General features: G+C 39.5%; 1 protein-coding gene across 11 annotated transcripts in view; it reads left to right on the plus strand.

Annotated features, from left to right (window-relative positions):
- The window catches only part of TCF12 (transcription factor 12), a 381,119-nt gene extending 365,556 nt beyond the window's left edge, over positions 1-15,563 (plus strand). For 9 of the 11 annotated variants that reach the window (XM_082648173.1, XM_082648178.1, XM_082648176.1 and 6 more), the window contains 3 exons: positions 626-858; positions 8,627-8,780; positions 11,703-15,563. In XM_082648173.1, coding sequence (XP_082504299.1) covers positions 626-858; positions 8,627-8,769 — 376 coding nt within the window. In that variant the 3' untranslated portion in view covers positions 8,770-8,780; positions 11,703-15,563. The remainder of the gene's footprint in view (positions 1-625; positions 859-8,626; positions 8,781-11,702) is intronic. The other 2 variants (XM_082648177.1, XM_082648175.1) reach the window with 1 other exon arrangement.
- Positions 15,564-18,433: the final 2,870 nt, after the last annotated feature.

An 18,433-nucleotide genomic window follows, 5' to 3' on the forward strand; every position in this document is an offset into this window, starting at 1 on the left:
TTCACTAGTAGTGTGGAGAAGTCTTTATGCTGTAATGTGCAATGAAAATGCATTTAGAAATGTACGTGGGGGACTTCCCTGGTGGCGCAGTGGTTAAGAATCTGCCTGCCAATGCAGAGGACATGGGTTCAAGCCCTGGTCCGGGAAGATCCCACATGCAGCAGAGCAGCTAAGCCCGTGTGCCACAACTACTGAGCCTGCACTCTAGAGCCCACGAGCCACAACTACTGAGCCCGTGTGCCACAACTACTGAAGCCCACACACCTAGAGCCCATGCTCCACAACAAGAGAAGCCACGACAATGAGAAGCCTGCACACCGCAACGAAGAGTAGCCCCCACTTGCCGCAACTAGAGAAAGCCCGCGCGCAGCAATGAAGACCCAACACAGCCAAAAATAAATAAATAAATTTATTTTTTTTAAATGTATGTGGTATAATTTCAACTATATATATTTGCATTGAGGAAGGACTGGAAAGAAATATACAATAATGTTAAGTGTAGCTATTACTACCATTTGGTAAAATGTATAGGTCATTTTGATTTTTATAATTTTTAATTTTGTACAATAAGCATATCTTACTTTACAGCGAACCTAATAGACATTGTTGTTACTTTGCCTTCCAGCAGTACTAATGAAGATGAGGATTTGAACCCAGAACAGAAGATAGAAAGGGAGAAGGAAAGGCGGATGGCCAACAATGCCAGAGAACGCTTGCGTGTGCGCGATATTAATGAGGCATTCAAAGAGCTTGGTCGAATGTGTCAGCTTCATTTAAAGAGTGAAAAACCCCAGACAAAACTCCTCATTCTTCATCAGGCCGTGGCAGTCATCCTTAGTCTAGAACAGCAAGTCAGAGGTAAGTAGGTTCAGCAGAGATATGTAACTGTTCTGCTTCCAGTGAGTAGACATTTCTGTGTCCACTTGCTTTTCTGCTTGGTCAGGTTGTTTGTAGGTGCTCCTAGTACTTCTGCTACCACATCATCCGTATCAGGTTTTTCTCTATTATTCTCTCGCCTCTGTCTCATTATATAGGTCAATATCTGTAGGCTCAGTGCTTCCCAGAAACCAGTAGAGAGTAACCCTATGAAACAATGCAGTGAACAGCCAGCCTCCTGCTCAGCATTAGTGCTTTGTGCCTCTCGTTGACTCTGATCTCCCACGCTCTTGTATTTACCTGCCTACACCTGTCCTCCAACCTGCTCCTTCCTGTCTTCCCTACTTCTCCGTAGTCAGTTTCTTGCCTGCTTTACCCAGGGCATCTGTGAGGCCCTGATGGTTAATAGAATGCCTGGTCATGGCCCCTCCTGGCTTTGCCCCCTATGAATGTTGTTTATACCCATGTCAATAAGGTGTCAGAGTTTCTTTGTTGATTCCTGATAAGGAATGCCATGAGGTTCTTGGGTTAATATGCACTGGCATGCCTGTGTGTCCCTAAGGACAAAAGTGTGGTTCATACAGACTTATCTACTGCTGACTGAGACAGCTCTCCCAACTGTTTTATTTTGATGGAATCTTTTTTTTTTTTTTTGGCCACACAGTGCAGGTTGTGAGATCTCAGTTCCCCAGCCAGCGATTGAACCTGGGCCATGGCAGTGAAAGCCCGGAACCCTAACCATTAGGCCGCCAGGGAACTCCCTTGATGGAACCTTGAAGAAGCTTTGAAACTTCATTTTTTGAACAAAGTGTTTATTGTACACCTCCTCTGTCCCAGTCAGCTATGTTCTAGACCCTGGGTTATCAATTAATACAGGCTTCTAGCCTTTGAGAGGTTCTATCATCAAGCTTGCTTTTTTGAATATACTTATATATCTTCTTATTCAAAGTTATGAATGCCTCATCCTAAGCCTTTTTGCAAAGAATTTATAGATGTGGCCTTTGATTCCAGACCCCATCTCTAACCTCCCTTCATTGAGAGCAACTTTGTCTTCCTTATTTATTGGGTATTTATATAATATTTTATTTAAAGAAAGTTGGAAAAGAAAAAAAGAGTATGTATGGACATATGCTTGACAACTGCGACAAGGACCCTTAGCACTGATCATAGAAGGAATACTGTTTCTAAGGAAACCAGAGTTAGAGAACTTGAACACATTTTCAGAAAAACATAACACTAGTAATTAATTCATCTATTCATTTCCCTCCAGTGTTTTTAATGAATAAAAATGATGAATAGATAAAACACTTACCACTAAAACCAGATACTGCTCCTGCTGTCTTAAAGCCCTTGAAGTACCTGTAAAGCGTAAATGTTAATGAAACCTGATCAAGAAGTTACAGACTTGGGACTTCCCTGGCAGTCTAGTGGTTAAGACTCGGCGCTTCCACTGCCGATGGCACAGGTTCGATCCCTGATCAGGGAACTAAGATCCTGCATGCCATGTGGCGTGGCCAAAAAAAAATTTTTAATCATAATAAAATATATTTTTTAAAAAAGTTATAGACTCCCTTGTGATATTCATAAAGACAGTCTGATAGTTGCCATTCATCTGTGGCAGGAGCATTTGTCCCTTGAGCTTTCACTATCTCCTGTCACTTTACGAAATGTTTTTGTTCAATTATGTCTGACATTCAGTGGCCAAGTATATTCATCCTGCTCCTCAGCAGCCCAATATATTTTCTACCCTGACGTTACCAAGCCTTTTGTTGTCAAGACTGTTGCCTCCATCAGCACTGTGAAAGTTTTACTGTCGGGACAACAGTGGTGCCAGAACTTACTCTTGTACAGCACCTTTCCTTCCCACAGTTCATTAGAGCTAGAATAAAGTCATTTGTGTTCTTAAAAATCTTTTTTTTAAAATCAGAGGTCCTACTCTCAGATCCAAGCCATCAAAAATGAGAAATACCTCTGTTTGAAAAAAAGTTATAAACTCCATCATGCCTGGGTGGATCTTATTCATTCATTTGTAAGATTTCATTTTGTCATGATTCCATGCAAGCACCTAGAATAGAAAAGCTGAGTCTGAAAGAGGATCTAACATCTAGGCTTATCCAGCTGCCTACTAACTTTCTGATCATTGTTATGGGTACTGACTTTTTCACACTATTCTGGAAAGCTCTATATAAGGAGCCATTGACTGATCAGAATGAACAAAACTTAAATACACTGAACTGTAACTTCATTAGGGACCGCTTTAATATTCATAAAAGCCTGCCTTCTTCGCACCCTCAAACTCTGGGCTTCAAAGCCCAGAGCCTTTATTTTACAGCTTAATGTAAAAGCCGTGGGGTCCATGTAAGACTCCTTGAAAGGCTGGCTGTCTAACAGAGTTTCGAACCCTTCGTGTAGCCCATAATACCTGTGCCTTGTCTATAGCAGCACCTTCAGAGTTTGGTATAACCGCTCTCCTTCCCTGCACTTGATCTCCAGTAGTTTTGAGTTATTTTGGTAACCTGTCCACCTTTGAAAGCCTCTTCATCCCTGCAGGGGCCCTACGCAGCAGCCCCTGGGCCCAACAATTTCTATAAAGACATACATTTTGTTTACATGACCTACTTTGGACATCCTCTGGGCTCTCTGGCCACCCCCTTTGGTTTGGGGTAGTGTTCCAAGACCATGTCTAGCTGTCCACAACCTGTCATCCCTAGACAAGTGGATATACCAGGAGGGCAACCAGACCTGGGTCTAGCAGTGAGTCCTTGAGAAAAGCAAGAAGTGGCTTCCCTTCCAAGCCTCAGATTTTGCCAGAGCATTTTTGTGCCTTGGTGCTCCACATATCAAATCCCATATGGCCTCTGTCATTGCCAATTTAAGCCTTTCTATTATCGTAACTGTAATTTTACCATTACAGTTTTACTAATCCTCAGCAGATTTCACATATTATCTTCAAGTTTGTCCTCTCAGCTTTACTAAAGATTAAGTTAGTGATCAAACACTTCCTCCTCAAACTCTTTTCACAGGTCAGTTCGATAAACTCATTTGTCTTCTGGTGATAATTTAGGGACAATAGAACTATTAGGATTTTAGTTTACTGGTCTCTTAGTTCAAAGATAAATAAGCTAGGACAGCGGTTCTCAAATCTGACTGGTCTCAGAATCACCTGAGGCTTTTCCTTTTCCCAAACAAATTTCCAGACCCTACCCTCAGTACATTTAATTCAGTTGCAATGAGATGGTCAAACATAGTCTTAGCATATTCATTGATAATACACCACTCCTTCCTAAATCTCCACTGAAATGAATAAAAATGGCATTAACCCACAAGGATAGAGGGGAGAGAAGATAGTAACAAACAAGAGAGCAAAAGTAGATAGAGAAGTGGTAACTGACTTACTTAGACAGCAGAAATTAAATGGAACAGAGAGGAATACCAGCAAGAAGCAGAACATTTGCCTTACAGGGCCCCTATCCCCTGAAAGCCTCTGGACTTTGGAGGTACTAACTATTGGAAAAAGCAGAAGTCAGGCATCAGACCTGAAAACAGAAAGATTCATTGGAGGTTTGCTATGGAAAGTTGGATCCCTAAGTCTCCTCTGTACTTCATATTGCTTCTGCCCTCTTTTCCCTTCGACCATAGAAGCCAGGAGGATTATTTTTAGCAAAAAGTGAAATCTGAAAGGCTGCAAATCTGAAACACCAAGAGGAGCAGAGAATGAGTGAAGTATGAAGCTGAACAGTGAGACCTGCAGCCCTGTGTCCTGCTTTGTTTTCCTAATGCTGGCAACAAAGTATATTAATTCTATCCTCAAGGAAATGGGATAATTCTTTTCTAAAGAAATTAAAATACTCTAGAGAAAAGACGTCCAGATTTAGGAATTCCTGAGTAATAATTTCTCACTTTTGGATTACCATAGAGTAATAAAACCCACCAGTTGATGTCTTACTTCTAATATTAAAGGACAGCCAAAGATTTAAGAAAAACCACCATGAAAAAGAGAAATTGAGATCAAACCAAACAAAAAAGAAAGAAGAAAACAGAGACATGCAAAAAGCATTGGGAAACTTTTTTTTTAAATAAAATTAATGCCTTCTAATAAGAGAAAATGTATGCATAAAAGAGAAAGAAGCCATGAAAAAGAAATTCAGATGATATGATAGAAAAAATATAGTAGAGGTTAGCTGATAAAACTGAGAAAAGTCTCCTAGAAAGAGATGAAAAATAGGAGAGAAGAACTAAAATTAGGGGGGATCAATCTAGAAGTCCAACATCTGACCAATAGGTTTAGTAGAGTAAGAGCAGAAGAGAGCAAAGGGGATTATCATGGCAATAATACAGGAAATTTACCAGTGCTAAAGAGTACATGTCTCAAGATTGGTAAACTCTAATCTTGTGTTAAGAATAATGATTTTAGGACTTCCCTGGTGGTGCAGTGGTTAAGAATCCGCCTGCCAATGCAGGGGACACAGGTTCGAGCCCTGGTCCAGGAAGATCCCACATGCCGCGGAGCAACTAAGCCCGTGTGCCACAACTACTGAGCCTGCACTCTAGAGCCCACAAGCCACAACTACTGAGCCCACGTGCCACAACTACTGAAGCCCGCATGCCTAGAGCCTTGTGCTCCACAACAAGAGAAGCCACTGCAATGAGAAGCCAGCACACCGCAACAAAGAGTAGCCCCCGCTCAACGCAACTAGAGAAAGCCCGCGCACAGCAATGAAGACCCAATGCAGCCAAAAAATTAATTAATTAATTTTTTTAAAGAATAATGATTTTAATAATTACTTCAAGTTGAAGTGTATCATCATGAAATTTCAGAGCATCCAAGTTAAAAGGAATATCCTAAAGCTTTTAGAGACAAAATTTAAATAGCTCAGAGACAAAGGAACAACATTCAAAATGTCATCAGAGTTCTGAAGAAGTAGTGCTGGATTCCAGGAGACAGTGGAACAATACCTTCAAAATTCTGGGGAAAAATCACTTTCAACCTAGTATTCTATATCTAGCCAGACTATTAATTAAAATGTAAAGATAGGATAAAGATAGTTCAGATATGCAAAGACTTTAAAATTCTACCTCCCATGTACACTTTCTGAGGAAGCATCTGGAACATATGCTTAGGCCAAATGAGGACATAATCAACAAAGACAAAGGCATAGGATTTGGGAAAGAAAGGATCTAACGCATGGGAACAGCAAAAGAAAATCCCATAACGAGAACTACTAGGCCTAGAAAAGAACCAGTTTGCATTGAAAATAGAAGACTGTTAGCTGTGGAAGAAAGGTTTACAGGGAAGGAAGGTGGAATTAATAGATAATATGATGATGTGTTTGAGATTTTAGGAAGAAATATTGAGAGGCATTTGTTAGATCTATTAGAGCATTTCGGGGGGCGGGGGAATTGTCATTACTAACAAATGAAAAGCAAAGCAACTATTAACTACAGGAAAAACAGTCCTATGAACAAGGAAACAATCAATACAAAATTCTTGACTTGCAAGTATGTCCACATAGATATAATAACAAATATTTACCTAATCATAATATCGAAGAAGTGACTGTTGCATTAGCCAAATATTGTGCTATAAACATGTTAAGAAGATGATATTATAGAGAGGCAAGTCCTCAGCCACATACCAGAGGGTAATAGACCCTTAATAGAAATGTAAGAAAGACAGTTGCTTCTTATGCTCCGCACATAATGTCTGACTTCTTCTTACCTCTGTATCAGGCCTTCCTGGCTACTTAACGTTTGCCATGGCCTGCTCACACAGACCAGGAAGTATGAAGCAACAGCACTAGCTTTTGCTTTTTTGGATCAAAGCTCACTTACTTCACATTTCGTAGAGCTTACTGTAGTATTCTCTTGGTTCTTCCAGCCCTGAGTGTTGTCTGACTCATTGCAGGAGTCTACAAAATCCTGCCTAACTTGAGTTTTTGGTTCTGGTCCTTTCCAGCTATTCTGATCGTGCCTCCTAGAGCCTTAGTAAGATAAGAGCAATGTTCCATTGTAAGAGAAATGTGAGAACGTTTCAATTAGAAAACGTTGAAATCTTTCTTCTCTTTGGATTTCACATGTTAATTTGTGCCCTCTTTTCAGTCTCTCTGGTCATTGTTTGAGACTATTGCCTACACAGTAAAGGAGATATGACACCTAATGAAAGACAGACTTCTCTTATTTGTCAGAGGTACACAATTCCTTGTTAAGAAAGCAGCTCCTGGGACTTCCCTGGTGGTCCAGTGGTTAAGACTCCGCACTTCCAGCGCAGGGGGCGCAGGTTTGATCCCTGGTTGGAGAACTAAGATCCCACATGCCACACGTGGTGTAGCCAAAAAAAATAAAAAATAAAAACAGCTCCTAATATTTTTACATAATGATGGACATGCCGATCTCTACTACTAGTTATCCTGATAAATTAAGTAAGAGTGTACCTTCCTTTCTTCATTGCCTCCTCAGAGTTGTATAGGCTTCATGTCTTTTCCTAAATGCAGGGACTTTGATGACGAATGTTGTCATCATGTATGAGTAAAAATAGAGTCAGTAAATTTACCATAATAAAGTCTTTTGTCTACTTTTTTTAAACTCAGAAGTGAACTATAAATGTGTTTTGAAATATGCACATTCAAATATGTTTTTACTTTCCCTGAAAAAGAAAATACATTAAAAAAAATGCTCTACTATGTTGCATTCAGCTTGGGCCATCATTTCAAGAAAATCTAACATGTAAAAAAAATTACAACTTATACAAAATATTGTTTTCATTACAGGCTAAGTTTAAGTGGTCTTTTTATATTATATTCATTAACACATTTTTAATCAGTTTATAAAAATAAGGGTAACAACTTTTAACTGATACTGTATGTTATAAACTGAAACAAAAAACTATACCAGGAGCTGTCATGGGTTAGATATCTTGTACTTAAAACTCATTTAAAGAAGTTATAACAGGAACTGTAGTTCCTAAGTAGATTTTCATTCAGTGGGTTTTAAGTTCAGTGGATTTTCTTTATCTTTATTTCATATGGTAATATCCCACACTTTAAGCTCCTTTGAAAATGCCCACATCAGAAGTTCCATTCAGTCTTCTCTGCTGTCTCATATACAAAGCAGTAAAGGTTTTTATAACCCTCTCAATCACACCCCCCAACTGTAGAAAGAACATCTCAATCATCTCGTCCTGCATGTAAATCAAAGGAGAAAAGCAGGATATACTCAGGCTACCTCTCTTCCTGGAGGGGTTGGCACATTTCCTATAGAGGAATGGCTGAGGGTGTCTCTTAGTTTATCATTTTCTGAACTGGTAGAATTCTAGATAAAGCACAGATGTACCTCTCCAGCACATAGAGAATGTCAGCATTCATAACAGTTCAATGTGTCATATCTTCACAGGTCACTGAGGAGATTCGGTAGACTAATAACAGCATTTGCCACAGTGTTCGGATGAAGCAGTAAAAGAACTGCTTTAAGATATTGATGTAGATCAAGTTAAACCCTGGAAAACTAAATCATAAGAAGAAAACACAAAATGGTCAGAAAGAAGTATAAGTTTTAAGGCTCAGTTAATGCTGAGGTTTTATGTAAGCATATCATTGTTGCCTCTGAGGTTATTCATTATGGGAATGGAATTACACAGAGATTGGTAATCCCCACAGAAAGAAAAAATAACAGCCATTTGTTCAGTTTAAGACCCAGGAGTCCATGATTCATAACTTCTGTCTCTAATGATGAAATTATTTTTTCCCTATTTCAGAGAGGAACCTTAACCCCAAAGCAGCCTGCCTTAAGAGAAGGGAAGAAGAAAAAGTTTCTGCCGTATCGGCAGAGCCACCAACCACACTGCCAGGAACCCATCCTGGGCTTAGTGAAACTACCAACCCTATGGGTCATATGTAAACATCAGCCAGGTAAGTATAAGTATGAAAAGAAAGTACAGGGAAGTCCCCTGATTCATCTTAAACTGAGTTAGAACCTTTGAACAGAATTCTCTGGTAGCACAGGTCATGGTAAAGGTCACGTGTAATTTGGAATCCAACAGCTTACCTTTCTGTTACATAGTTAGAGAGCCCGTGTCATTTTATACCAAATTACTGTTCTCTTCAAAATGTGATACTGTCCTTTGATTCATAAAGAACTTTGGGCTCTCATGTTCTGGATCATCGTGTATACTCCCTCACATGAATATTATTCTGATCCAAGAAGAAAACAGTGCAATGACTCATCTATCAAAACATACTTTTGCTACCACTCATGGTCCTCATTCCTCTACTCAGAAGTAGTTGATGGCATCATCAACCAGTATTCTGTTAACCATCTACCTCTTCTCTACCATGAAATCTTCATGCACAAAACAGTTATTGCTTGCTTCCATTTGGATCATTAATGGAAGTCTGTAATACACATGTTCCTTCCCCTGTAAGAATATTAGTTACACCTTGTGGAATCTATTAAAGAATGTAGAGGTATTGTATATGATAGAATCAGAACATCCTTCTCTTGGGAATTTTACTTGTTGAAAGACTGTTCTTTTTATCTTCCTCTTCATGAACTAAACAGTTTGCTTCTTTGTGACTTTTTTTTTAAAACAAAGTGACAACAGTAGTAGGAGGTTGTTGCCCAAGTAATTAGAAAACGTGAACCATCTTTTTCTTAACTATATACTTTCATATTATCTATGAGTTGTAAAGTTAATATTTGGGTGACAGAAATTAATACAGACCATAATTAAATATTTGAGTCAGTAACAAAATATAGCTCACAGCATGGATTAGGAGTAGAACTGGTAACTTCATTTTTATAATCTGCCTTCAGCAGTGTATAGTTCTTTTCCTAGTTTCATCAGCAGAGTAAAAGCAGTAGTAAAAGTAAATGGATGGGAGGTTTGGAGCAGGAAAAAAATACTGAGTGCAATTTCATTTCGTCAGCTTTGTGGCTATCACATTTTGAGCTGAAAGTTTGGAATTTGATAGAATATTTTGTAAACTACAAAGATTAGTCAATAACTCACCTTTTCCTGAAGAAATTGATTTCCTACCACCTCTTCATATATCCTTCTTAGGATCAAACTAGACCAAAACGGAAGATTTCATTTGGGGACAGAGGAGGAAGTATTGATGTAATTATTTAGGTGTCAGTTATAATTCTAACATTAGCACACTGGAAAAAACCCTGTCATCTCTCCCACCAAAAACAAACAAACAAACAAAAAAACAGCTATAACAGACTGTGCATGTCAAAGGGGCTTTAGGCAAGAGCTAGTTAAATTACAGATCCTCTAAAACCCATGCCATTGCTTCATGTTCTGTGGAAACTATAGAATATCATGAAAAAATATTTTTATTCAAAAATAAATTTTGAAGTCTTTACAATAAATACAGGCAAGTGTTTCTTGGTGCAAAAGTGACTTTCTAAGTTGGCAGATTATGTCGAGGTACCTTCCTGTGGTCGGGTATCAGGTAACCACCAGGCTGTGAGAAGAGCACTTCACATTCAGCTGTCACATTTACCTCGGAGCCTGGGTCTTCTTTTCTTGTCTCTCTAGTTTGTTGTACCCATTTCCTATTATTCTCTTCCCAGTCTCTCTCTAGCTCTTTCTCCGTCGACTTTCTCTCCCTACCTCACATCTCTCTTCTCCCCTACCGTTTACTTCCTGTTCTTTCATTGCTTCTGTATCTCCTACTCTTTCATAGCTCTATCCGTATCTCTATTATGAGGAAATTCCCCCACTTTAGGTTAAAATTAAACCTTGAACATTCTCACCTATCAAAAAGAATTCTTTTTTAAAAGGAGTGGGGAGAGGTTTCAAGGTTATATAAGAAATGTAGTAAATGCACTTTGTTCCATAAGATTTCAAAGGCTAGTGTTTATTATATTAAAATAAGTCTTAAAGATTGCTAATTTCATAAAGGTGGTTATCTGGTTTCATCTGATCCCTTCAATTCTTTATAGAACTGGATAGCAGCAGATTAAAACCAGCAAGAGATTGGGCAGCAGGAAAACGACTGCTAGAATCAGAATAGCTGATAAATGACCACAGAATGACTGACTATAAAAGCACAATAATATAAGGCCACGAGGCTTTGAATGTCTCAGTTATCCATCCCTAAGAGCATCACTCTAATATAGAACCATACCGTGGCCCTTGTTTAATAAGGAGGTGAAAAGTATGATTCTTCTTAAAGCTATTTCCATCCAAAATGGCTGAAATGGGAAATTTCAGAGCTATTACTATGTATATTATATTAAGAATATAAACATAAAATTTATACTAATAGAGTAAATTTTCTTAGTAAATTCATTGAACAAACACTTACTGAGGACCTACCATGGACCAATAACTGAAACCAATGTGAAAATGAATTCAAAATGGTCCCTGCCCTCAGAAACTTTCAGTTTAGAGGAGATAGATATAAACAGTTAACACAGTACAGTGGACTGGATGTAGCAATAAATATATGCTTTAACGTCTCTCCACTGAGAACTGAATGAGTAGAACCTCAGAGCTCAGGTATTGCCAACCTGAATGTTGCCAAAATTAAGGTTTGCATAATTACCACAGCTGTTATATAATCCTCTATCTTGTGATTCTATAATTACGTGATCTCCTGTAAAAATCTTACCACATACATCAAGTAAAACCATTTCAGTTACACCTTAAAAGAAGAAACCTCATTTATAAGTCATGTAGCCGACTGCTAATTTAGTGTAAACCTGGGTATAAATGAGGAATACCAACTTGTTTTGTTTTGTTTTGTTTCTGGGGAGGTGTTTATTTTTAACCGTGATGTCCTAATTGGTTCTATTCTCTCCCTTGGCTCTCCCTGCCACAGTTCCAGAGTTATCAGTAGGCTAGATAGAAGGTGACCTCTCCTCATAAGGACTTGGACAACTCAGATTATCTGAAGACACAAACCTGATAGGAGGGAAAAGAAAAAACAAAACACTTGAAGCAAGAAATGCAAATGTAATCCTACGATCAAAGCAGCTGGTCAACACTTCCATCAGAAGTGAAGATAGGAAGCTCATCAGACAGAACATCAGCCCATGAGATGTTCGCAACATATCAATTTGTTGCAAGCAGTGTGTCGCTTCTGCACAATCAGAGACTGTCTCGATCTCTCCACTCACCGTGGAAGTTGCCTTGTGCCTAAACTGAATTGACAAATGCATTGTAACTACAAATTTTATTTATTGTTATGGAACTGTAAGGTCTACATATAAAGGGAAAAAGTTAATGTGGAAAGCTGATCTCCACTCAGCTGATGCCAGCATTAGTTAAAGCTGTTCGCGTGCAGAGAACAAAGCAGTGACAACCATTGGCCCTTAGCATTCCCGGCATACCTATTAGTGTCTTAAAAAGGAAGGGAAAAGTCTTTTGTTGCCCTCTCCTATCCTTTTGCCATATGAATAGTGTTTTCCAAGAAATAGGAAAATATTACTTGGTATAGCATTTCTCTCATGCTCATTTTTTCATTCATTTTTATTTTTTCTTTTTGGGTGTTGTATTTGGTCTCTGAATCTGAATAGTTTATGGTCACAGTCCAGAATCCTCCATGTAGCCCTATGTGCTTTGCATATTTACTTTACAAAGATAAGCAGAGACCATCTGTGACCATAGCCTAGCTAAGATTTTTAAAAGGGGAAATTTTGTCCCCTATATTTTCCCCCAAATAAATATTGCTTTATTTCTAATAATAACAAGACTTTTCAAGCTTCTAGGTTTCATAGTAAAGCTTGTAATAGAAGTGTAAATTACAAGGGAAGAATTTACTTTTTAGAAATTGCTTTGTTTTCCAAGCAGTAAGTACTACATATAGTACTTATAAAGTGTTAGCTGTAAGTAAGCACAAAATGAATTTAAAATACAAAGAAGATTTTCAGGCTGTGATTATGTTGAATATAACAACCCAGTAGTCACCAAGGCAGGTAGTGTGATAAATGAACACACCACTCTGAGGCTAATTACCTAATGGAATACAAGAGCAATGGTCACCCATGTCCTTATTCTAGCCTTTATTTCTCTGTCATTTGGATGGCTGGTTAGTGGGGAGAAATTCAGTGGGTGATCTAATCAACTGCAAACCATCTGCCCTGTCTCAAGAAGATGAGCCAGATTAGCATTTAACCAGTCCTTGTCAGTCCATCTTAATACTGTGCATTAAGGCACCCCTCTGTCTCTAATCCTTAAGAGTTTTTTTTTAAGACATAATAATCACTTTGAACTTCCATGAAACCTGTCTTCCATCACAACAACCCTGGGAGAGAAAAACATGCTAAACAAGGTTGTCTTGGCTTAATAATTCCTTATAGCCAATATCAACAAGGGCAATCAGCACACAGAAGAAAGGACCCAAATCACTATGTAACTTAAAGATTTCTGTTAATTTGAAAGAACAAAAACAATTAAGACAGAACTTCAGATTCTCCAATCAGGATGATACCTAACAAATCAGTCTTTCGTGAACGTAATGGACTTTCTGGTAACTTTAATTTGCCTATATTCTCCAATTACATCAGACTCTCTCTGTGGCCTTGTTCTTCATTTCAGTGTTAATCAGCTAAAACAGAAGTTGTTGCTTATGATGTGTGAGTGAACATATGCCACTGCCTGGCCTTTTTTCTTCAGAGCTTGTTGTCTTTTTCGCTATATTAGACTTTGCAGTATGCCCAGAAGCTTTCCTTCATAAAATAGAAAGAAAAAAACATTTGGCTTATTTTTCACTGTAGCTAGTCTTTTATACAATAATCTTGTAAGAAAATTTCTTGAATTCTAAATATTACTCTTTCTAGATTTTTGAAATCGAAAAGTTTTCAGTAAAAAGTTTCTTACTTTATTTTATTATATTAGGTAGTAAAAATGTAGGGTTATTTACCATAACCTGTTCATTAATATCAGAAATTTACAATAGCATTTTAAGACCATAGTAGAATTCTAGCATACCGTGTAGTACCTATGGAGTATTGTAAGAGCTAATTGTCCGAGACGAATTGCTTCTCATCTTGTTCTCCAGTTTCCATTGTTGGTTTATTGCAGATTTGTATCCTGTGTCAAATTCAAGGTATTACTGATAAACCTTTTGAACCAGCAGCAAGAAGTTCAAAATTTTTTCTGTCACTGTAACAGAAAACACAATATGTATATAACATTTATGTAGCAATAAATGTGCCATCTTTTTTTTTAACATAGTAAACTAGTGAGTTTTTTACATTCCTCTCTCAAACAGTAATGCATTTTGGTTTTTTTTCCTCCATCTCATTGCTCCCAGGAATGCTCACACTGCTTTTCTTTCTTTTCTCCCAGCTTTCTTGAGATATAGTTGACATATAATATTGTGTATGTTTAAGATGTAGAACGTCATGATTTGATATATGTATATATTGCAAAATGATTACCACAGCAAGGTTAGTTAACACATCTATCACCTTACATAGTTCCTTTTTTGCGTGTGTGGCAAAAATGTTTAACGACCACGCTGCTTTTCTTATGTGCATTGCCTGTGACCTTATCTGGGAAACCCATCAGGACAGAATCAGACTTGTAGAACTAAGCTGCTAATCTAGTCTATAGCTTCTCTGGGTTATATGTTTCTCCTCTTGCCCTCTCTACTGATAGTGGCCTTTTAGCCTTTTCCTGAAGGTTTACCAATGGTGATTAGTAGTTAAAATCTGCTTATTTGTAGATCTAGAGAAAAACGAAGATGGAAAAGGACTCAAATGAAGCTTTCAAATTAACATTATTTGAAGCACTTTCACATGTTTTATGTCCCTTTTCTCACAAAAAGCCTATCATAATTAGGAGATGGTATTATTTACTGTTCTCAGATTAAAAGTTCTGCTCTTATCCCAGTTTTCACATACAGCCCCACTCCACCCCCCTGCCAAAAATATGCATAGTGATTATCCACAGGGACTTCAGCCAAGCAAGAGCCTAAAACAGTGGATGAACTTTTTTGGACAAACTTTCGTAGGGCCTATACGTGAGACACCCAAGATCATTGTCACACCCTCTTGGGATCCTGGCAAATTGCTTCTCTTGGTGAATTATGAAATCCACTGTTCACATTGGAGGCCCAACAGATCATTTTACTCGTAGGAGTTGATGAAAACAAACATTTTAGTTCGATTTTTCTTTATACAGATTGATGAATAAAATATAGATTATTATAGTTAAATGAAATCTAGAAACCATCTCATCAACCACCTCATTAACAGCTTTATAAAAACTGAGGCCCAGAGAGGTTGTATGTCTCCAAAAGCACGTAACTAGTAACAGATTAAGACACTTAAAACTTGTCCTACAAAATCTTCTTGCCTTTACTTTTTGTCCTTTGTCTTTATAGATTTTTAGGCCAATTCTCTTTAGTGGCTTCACTTTTTTCTCTCCTCTACTACATTTTTTTCTTTCATTTTTCTCTCCTCTAGTTCATATATTTTTTCTTCCATGGAAACTCAGAATTTAAATGTACATCACGTCATGTGTGCATGCATGTGTGCATGCATGTGTGTGTGTATCAAAGGTTAAAGAGTATTAGCTTTGGCATCAAACAGTCCTCGATTCAGTCCAGGCTCAACATCTAGTTAGCTCCATTTCCCTATCTGAAAAATGGAGATACATATTAGAATTGTGTAAGTATTGAATGAAACAATGTATGGAAAGCTCTTACCTTGGTTCCTGTCACATAAGTACTCAATAAATGATAAATATTTTTTAAATAAATAGTAGCTTTCCTTTTAACCAGCTCCCAGGAAGATTCTTCTTCAGCCATCCTGTGAGAGAGGTAAATGGTGGTAAAAACAACCCCAAGAAGATGTCAACCCATCTTTGCAGGAGTCTACATTCTTTGGGGGCAAGCCAATGAAACATATTTAGTGCCCTCCAGTTGGGTACGTTTTATGAGGACTTTTTTTTTAAACCTTCACATTTCAAAAGAGTGAGCCAGTAGGCTTTGCCCAGTCACACTTTATGGGTTGGCAGCTAAGTCAGTTTGGGTCCTCAGGAAGCAGATACCAAGATAGAAGTGCAAGGGATTTATTGGAGGTAGCATCTGTGGGAAACAAAAGGGAAAGGAATCAGGAGTAATTAGGGATGGGATTCAGACCATGATGCAGGTCTGACATCTGTGAAAGAAGGGGAGAGGAAGGCGGATTAGGTAAGGAGAACCTCAGACTGCCTGTAGCTCTGGACAAAGTCCTGGGGTCCAAGAAGATTGCCCATTGAGGAGTCTTGTGTTGGACAGAAGTGGTAAGGTGCCAGTGTCCCTGTGGTGGGCAGTCACCTGGGAGTTACCTGAGAAGACAGGCCTCAGTTTGAATACTCCAAAGTTCTGCACTTGGAGGCTGAGAGCTAACTGCACTGCCCTGACTGGTTATCCCTTGAAGGGAGATCTCAGAGGTGCACCTCCATGGCTTTCACGGCACCTCATTGCTACTTCCTACAGAACTGGCAGAACAAAACCAAAGGGTCTTCTGCAGTCACTGGGACCACAGCTGACCTCAACAGGCTCATCAGAATTTCAAAAACTGCAATTCTTTCTCCCCTGGCATTGTGCTGTCAAGGAAACCTACGTGTGTTATCAAGAAGGACAATTCCAGTCCTCCTCCATTTTCATGGGCCATTATGTAGGCTGGTATAATCTGGGTCTGAGTCCCTAAAGTTGCTGTGTTATTCTGGTGTTCTTCACAGGACATTGTGATAGTCCCTGTCTTCTGGGTCAGTGGATGGTCCACAGGCTCTTTGTGGCAACCTGGCTTTGGAAGGCCACAATGTCCTCATTGTTTTGAGGTGTTTCCCTATGCTGTCCCCAGCCCCCGGAGCTCTTACCTCTGCCCTGTACTTGGGGCGTGTTTGTGTAAGTAGAAATATCTTTCTTGTCTTCTTTTTCTTTCCCTCTTTAATCATTTATTCCAGAAGACATCTTTAAAGGGCTTTTCTGTTCCCTTTGGCCTAGACCGCTAGTCTTCCAGAACTGATGTGGGGCACTGCTGCATGTGGCCAGGTTCTCCTTTCTCACTCATGAGGGTGGGTGCCCCCCTAGACAGGGTGCCTGGCTGTGTGGTCTCTCAGGCTCTCCGGGCCATTTTATCCTTGGAAACTGCAAGCACAATGCCCAAAGCTTCCAAGCCTGTTAAAGCCTGTGAAAATGCAACCTGAAAAATATTGTGCCAAAAGATTAAAAAATTGCAAAAATGAAATTAATTTTAAAAACAATTACAAATATCATTTCAAAATTTTATAGCAAAATAAAATTACTATTTAATGTGGGATTTGAGCTCATTTCATATATCTTTATACATACATACATATATATATGTATATATACACACACACACATATGATGGAAAGGCCTTAAATACCTTCCAAAGGTTTAACACCTTGGGTTCCTTCAATTCCAGTCTCTTTCATTTAATACATTTGTCTTTGGTTTCTTAATAATCTTGGGAAGACAACCGCGTCTTCCCCTCTGGAGGTGAGGACCATTGGTGTATCTCTGAAGATCTAACCTGCCTAGGCCGTGAGAACCCCCCGAGACAGCACGAGTTTTTTAGAAGCGCTAAACAGACCACTCTTCCCCTGCTTCCAGGGTGAGTTCTTCCTCAGTTCCTTGCAGCCCTATGAGATTTTTTGCTTTCTCCCATTTCTCTGGCCTTCAGCCCCTTCCTACAAGCCTGAGTTTTCTCCTGGAGAGCTGGTCCTTGTTGAACTGAGGTGGTAGCCCAGTGTTGGGAGCAGGCCCGGGGCAGGGCCTCCGGTCCGCAAGCTGGAGGGATCACCTTGTCCTGAAATACACCCAGCCATCAGCTGTGATAGATTTTCTCCATCCGAGTACTCCCAGTGGCCACCCTCGCAACTCAGGGAAGCCGGATCATGTTCCGAAGCAGCACCGTGATGAAGCTCTGGCCCCTGCCTTGCAAGGCTGTGGGCATTGGGAAGTCCTACTTACGGGGCCACCTCACACTCAAGCTCCAGCCCCAGGAGCCTCTCCTGAGGCCTCCATCCTGTCGGGCTGAGCCACCACACCCCACTCATGCCAGGCCACCCCCAGGTCATCCTGCCTCACGCCCAATAAAGCCTGTGCTGAAAGGACCAGGGTTGTTTTTCAGACTCTTTCAGCAGGGAGGGATTGATCAACCCTGATAGTGCAGGGAGCTTGATCTCACCCCGGACTGGCAGAGATTAATTAGCTTGATTCCCAAGCATAATCCCTAATTAGGCACAGGAAGAAAGGAAAGAAAACACAAAGGAACTATTCTTCTTCTGTTCCAGAGGGGGAGGGGGAGGAACGGGAAACGGAGGAAGAAGCAGGTAAACATATTCCAGCACCTGAGTGCCTACTCCCCACCAACCCAAGAGCACAAACATTGCTGAGGAGGGGGTGTCTTCCTGCGAGCATCTCGTATGAAAATGTGCCTTTAGTTTCTTTGTTTTGCTCCGTGCCTAACGATGCACAGGAAGGTGCGATTAAGCGCTACGCTTTGAAGTACCTGCTCTAGGCTTGCTCAGCCTCCAGAGGCTGAGGTTGCCGCAGGGGAGAAATCAGCTCCGTTGGGCTGGGAGAAAAAG

Source organism: Grampus griseus (assembly GCF_964374135.1).
Source record: "Grampus griseus genome assembly, chromosome: 2".
In the NCBI taxonomy this organism is placed as follows: Eukaryota; Metazoa; Chordata; class Mammalia; order Artiodactyla; family Delphinidae; genus Grampus; species Grampus griseus.